Source organism: Cupressus sempervirens, chromosome 3 (assembly GCF_028749045.1).
Source record: "Cupressus sempervirens isolate cs-2001-9-10 chromosome 3, ASM2874904v1, whole genome shotgun sequence".
Classification (NCBI taxonomy): Eukaryota; Viridiplantae; Streptophyta; class Pinopsida; order Cupressales; family Cupressaceae; genus Cupressus; species Cupressus sempervirens.
In genome coordinates this window covers 658,704,483-658,709,960 of record NC_143120.1, presented here as the reverse complement: position 1 = coordinate 658,709,960, position 5,478 = coordinate 658,704,483, and the positions used below count along the sequence as shown (strand labels likewise).

Here is a 5,478-nt window from a genome sequence, read left to right as displayed (position 1 = left end):
AAATCTAAAAGAAAGAAAAAAAAAAAAAATTTAAAAAATTAAATCTGAAAAGAAAAATGCCACTTGACATATTTAATATTGATTTTTATCTATTTTATATTTGACAATTTATCTTTTTTTTAAAAAAAAATAGTCATTTTCTATTTTAAATTGATTTTTTTTAAAAGTTTGTAACTCCCATCAAATTTGTTTTCTATTTTGTTTCTTAATAATTATGATTGCCAAATGGCATTACATCTTTTAATTTAGTTTTTATAGTTTTGTGAATGCCAAATGGCATTTATTTTTTGAAATTGATTTTTAAAAACAAATTTCGTTTGTAATTCCTATTAAATATCTTTTATATTTCTATATGTTAATAATTGTGATTGCCAAATAACATTACACATTTTATTAAAAATAAATTTCGTTTATAACTCCCATTAAAGTTCTTTTCTATTTCTATTTGTTAACAGTTATGAGTACCAAATGACATTACACATCTTAATTTGTTTTTAAACTGTTTTGTGAATGCCAAATAGAATTTCTATTTTAAATTGATTTTTAAAATTAAATTTGTTTTGTAACTCCCATCAAATCTTTTTCCTTACACAGATTATTCCTTGGAATATTTTTGTGCTTCAATTTGCTTCTCCTATTGTATATGACTCTGAGCATAATTACAAGCTTGCTTCGCCTTGTTTCATAACAACCTATGACACTTAGATTTATACTTATGATTCACAACTAGCTATGATCTTACATGGAGGGCTTGATTGGCTTTAGATGAGCACAAAGAGCAAAGCCCTTTAGGGTCTTCTTTGATTATAATCTTCTCTATAGACATTATTCTTGCTCATCCTCATTATCACTCAACCATAAGAAAATAATGGTCCAAATTGATAGATCTCACATTACCATCTTGACTTAGCTCTATGAGTGCAAACTTGACCTAAGTCATATTTGTCATAGTGAAGATAATCCTTAATTGTTCAATGTAAGATGAGATTAAATATTGCTATTTTTCTCCCAATGCATTAGAAGATAACCTTGCACGAATTTATGTTGAATTTAGTATTATTCTTTGCATGTAATTACATGTATTTATTCATGTTGAAATCACATCAAGATTATTATAAGAACATTCTCATAAAAATATATTATAAAAATTATAGACTATCCTAATAGAATATCGCTAACTTGTACTATCATCCTAAACCTAAACCTATTGCACACCTGTTATCTTGTTTTGTTATTCTAAAATTATCTTCCTAAATGTTTGATGAAGAATAATATGATCCCTACAATTTAACGTATTCCTCAAAACCACAAGTCATCAATGAAATTCAAAGCAAAAACACTCCAATTATTCCTCAACTTTGATTAAGAAAATTTAAACCGATTCATGTTCATAAGCATGTATCAAGGATTCTAGAAACATGGCAAAGAACATCAAGCTTTAAAATAGGAAACGAAAAAAAATAACCTGAAATTTACCTTGTACGAATCAAATACTATGCACTAACAAGCAAGGATTGTGATAACAATACATGAAAATAGAATTTTGCTTTCCGTTCATAGTACCTTACTTGATGAAAATGGTTGCAATGATTTACACGCAAACGAACTTAGTTTTTGTTAGAATTGCTGAAAGTTGCCCAAACCTCGTCAGAAATATTGTAGGGGACGGCGTAGATGCACTCCGAACTCCCTGGAATGTGCTACGAGTCGTGGATGATGTCATCTGGATTGTCAATGAATACCCATTTTCTACTTGTCAATGATAACACACACAAATTCAAGTTTCCTAACCTTTTAGCACACCTTTTCAGCAAGTTATGCAAGCTCTTTACACATAAACCTCCTCTAAAAAATTCATCAACCTATTTATTTATAATGAAATGAATTTGATGAACATTTGGCGCAAACCAAATGAAACAATTCAATATGTTAACTTGTATACAATTCAGAGCTCTCCCAATAGCAGTCCTTTGTTTTACTGCATTCATGATTTCCGCAGAATGTAATGATGATGATAAGAAGTCGGTGTATGAAGTGTTGGAATCCTTCAATTTTCCAAAGGGTATTCTACCTGCAAATGCCAAGGGATATGTGTTACATGCAGATGGAAATTTTCAGGTATTTCTGGATGGAATATGCAACATGGAGATTGAGGAAAAAGGGTACAAGATCAGATATGAAAAGAAGATAACGGGGAACATAAGCGTTGGATCATTGAAGCATTTGAAGGGTGTGAGGGTGAAGGTGTCTTTTGTGTGGTTGGATGTGTCAGCAGTGAAGTTGAGCAAGGGAAAGTTGAAGTTCTATGTTGGGCCACTCTCTGCTGCCTTTGATGCCCACATTTTTTATGACAGCCCAACTTGTGAATAGACATATCTCAGTCATACAGGAGTTACTGAAAGCTCATTAATCCACTGATCCTGAAAAGAAAAAAAACATAAAAACAAAATGGTCTTTAAGAATTTGAAATCATTTGTTTGCCTATACAAGCTAATTGCAATATGCACATTAAGACCATGAAATGAGCATCATTGTAGTCTTGTAAACTTTTTATTAAGAATAATATTTTCAATTTTCATGTCATTATTATCTAATGTTTTCTCAAGAGTGACAACGTTCTTTTTTATTCTTGTTGCAGGCTGCCCTTAAAGAAAAATAATAGTTTTATAATAAATAATGTAAAACGAATTGAAAACTTCTAAAAAAACAACAAACTTGAAATCTTGAAAGAGAATTTGTTGAAACTCTATATATAACTTGATTTGACTCCAATGTTCAGTATTCCAATTAGATCTTGAAAAAACCTTTGAAAAATAGGGGATAAAAACTACCAATATTTGAAGCATATACTTGAAAAACAAATATGACACAGACCTAGGTAATTTTCTTTTCCGGATGCTTCAATAAAAACTAAATTGCAAATTCTAAAATAACTTCCAGAAAAGAAAAAATATGCCTTGCCTTCCCAGCGTGGATCATGCTCAGCTATGCAAGAACTGATTTAATCCCCCTTCATCTTGATTGAAAGATTTTTGAACGGCTCTCGCTCATAAAGGCATTCATCAAAGATTCTTGGAACATCGCAAAAATTGGTAAATTTAAATCTAGAAAGCCAAAAAAAATTCTGAAATTTATTCTGTTTTAATCAACCAACAATCACTAACAATGAAATGGAGGGTTATTTTTCCACCTGAGTTTTCATTACTTGCTGAAAATTGTTAGAATGGTCTACATGCAAATGAAGTTAGTTTGTGTATGAGGGTGTACATTAATTATGAACAATCAGTGCTACAACAGAAAGGTATCTGTAGCTTAATTCTTTGTAATCTGAATTGACTTAATTGAAGAAAAGATAATTTTTTTTTAGAAAGATCACAAATTCAAATCTTATATTATAAAGTAATATTTATAAATGTATAGTCAGATCTCTCACATTATATATTATAAGCCATTCCTTTTTATTCTATTTAGAAAATCAAAGGTCAATAAAATCACAGTACAGAAATTAGTTCTATATTCTATTTTCATACATTGTGCAATTATGGGTGAGAATCAAACAATAAAATGTGGAGTAATCCATCATTTCCATGAATGATAGCACAGGGTATATAATTCTTCACTTTCAAAGAATAAAGAGATTGATTCTCCAGTAACTGGAAATTTCAATTAGAATTTTTTGATTCTATTATTATCTATTGGCTTAGGCTTAGTGGAAGAGATTTTGTGTTTTGAAGAGATCATAAATTCAATCTCAATGAGATAGATTCTTCAGTAATTGAAAATTTCAGTAAGAATTATTTGATTCTATTATTATCTAATGGCTATGGCTTATGGTTTAGTAGAAGAGGTCTTGTGTTTTAAAGAGAGCTCATAAATTCAAATCTTATGTTATTAAAATTTATTTGTAAATTTATATTAGATATCTCATAGACTCATACATTCTAAAAAAATATTTTCTTTCCTCTTTTATTTAGGAAACACGTTGAATTAAAAACCAATAGAATAATAGTACAGAAACTAGTCATGTATTTTGTTATTTTCCAGAATTACTAGTGAGAATCAAACATTAAAATGTAGAATAATCATTAATTCTCACAAATTTTGAAGTTATGAAATAACATGAATGTTTGACGTTAAGAATTATAATTCTTAGCTTCATAATGAGTAAAGAGATTGATTCCCCAGTAATTCGAAATCTCGATGAGATTTATGGGCTTTGTGAAAGACTGATGAATCATTGTAGTAGCTACAGTGTTTGATTTTACATCATTGAACTAAGGACATCCATTATTTAAAAGGCTACTATCTGCCGACTAGAGATTATTCCATGACCCTTAAGAAAGAAAGGAATAACTTTGATTTACTTTTGTTTACTCTTTCTCACTAGTGGAGAACGAATATTTTCAAAGTAATATCCTTTACACTTGAACATTTACTTGTGCATAGTTGAAATGAAAGATGTTCTATTTAAGAGTTATAAGTAATTGGTATGTTACACATTGTAGATTCAATCTGGATAAATTTCAGAAAAATCTAGGGACAATAAGATGTCTGTGTATGAAGCATTGGAAGCATTCAACTTTCCAAAGGGCATTCTACCTGCAAATGCCAAGGGCTATGCCTTGCAACCAAATGGGAATTTTCAAGCTTTTCTAGATGGAGCATGCAGTTTTAGGATTCAAGGGCAAGGATATCAGATCAGATATGAGAAGAACATCATGGGGAATATAGGTGCAGGATCGTTGAGGAATTTGAAAGGAGTGAAGGTGAAAATGTCATTTCTGTGGTTGCCTGTAACTGCTGTAAACGTGAGCAATGGGAAGCTGACATTCTATGTTGGACCTTTCTCTGTTACCTATGATGCTTCAGATTTTGATGAGATCCCCGAATGTCAATAAGCCTCTCTAGTTCATATTGAAAAATGAAATAAAAAAATGAAGGGGTGTTTGAAATCTGAAATAGCATTGAATTGTTTGGAGATGCAGATTGAATCTAATATGGATATACTGCTTTTCTAAATGGATTCTGTGGATTATTATGGATTACTGTTAATACTTCACAATTGGATAATATTTTGTTCTGTTTAGCTATAGTTTCTCACAAATATTACATTATCTTGCACCCAATCAGAATGAAAATTGGCTAATTTGATTATGATAATATCTCCATCCCCTGTGCGATGGAGGAGATGGAAAGGTAAAATAAATATGAGAAAAACATGGATATAATCGTTTGAATATGCAGATGGAGAAGGATATTCTTTTTTAATAAATGGATGATGTATGGATTATTGTGCATGCTTCTCACTTGGATTATAATGTGTTCCGTTTAGCTACTTTTTCAGACTTCCTCCGAAAAGAAATGATATATTAGTTTACAATGAATTAGAATGAAAGATGAGGAAGAAAATTAGAAAAAAAAGCTAGATATCACAAGGAAGAAAAGAAAAAAGAAATGGGGATCGGCTGGGTGAAAGGA

At 30.4% G+C, this 5,478-nt stretch overlaps 1 protein-coding gene and 1 long non-coding RNA gene across 2 annotated transcripts; one reads left to right on the top strand and one right to left on the bottom strand.

Annotated features, from left to right (window-relative positions):
• Positions 1 to 1,846: 1,846 nt before the first annotated feature.
• LOC149568429 (uncharacterized) lies at positions 1,847 to 3,407 on the bottom strand. Its single transcript, XR_016361680.1, has 2 exons — positions 2,962 to 3,407; positions 1,847 to 2,420 (listed from the first exon to the last, which is right to left on the bottom strand). It is a non-coding gene; the product is annotated as an uncharacterized LOC149568429 (long non-coding RNA).
• A 1,140-nt stretch (positions 3,408 to 4,547) lies between these two features.
• LOC149568428 (uncharacterized) lies at positions 4,548 to 4,898 on the top strand. The gene has a single exon (XM_089816726.1). It carries the CDS (start codon positions 4,548 to 4,550, stop codon positions 4,896 to 4,898), a length of 351 nt encoding a protein of 116 aa, XP_089672852.1.
• Positions 4,899 to 5,478: the final 580 nt, after the last annotated feature.

Excerpts from the sequence above, each read along its gene's own strand:
- LOC149568428 (XM_089816726.1), top strand. The coding sequence starts at position 4,548 with ATGTCTGTGTATGAAGCATTGGAAGCATTCAACTTTCCAAAGGGCATT.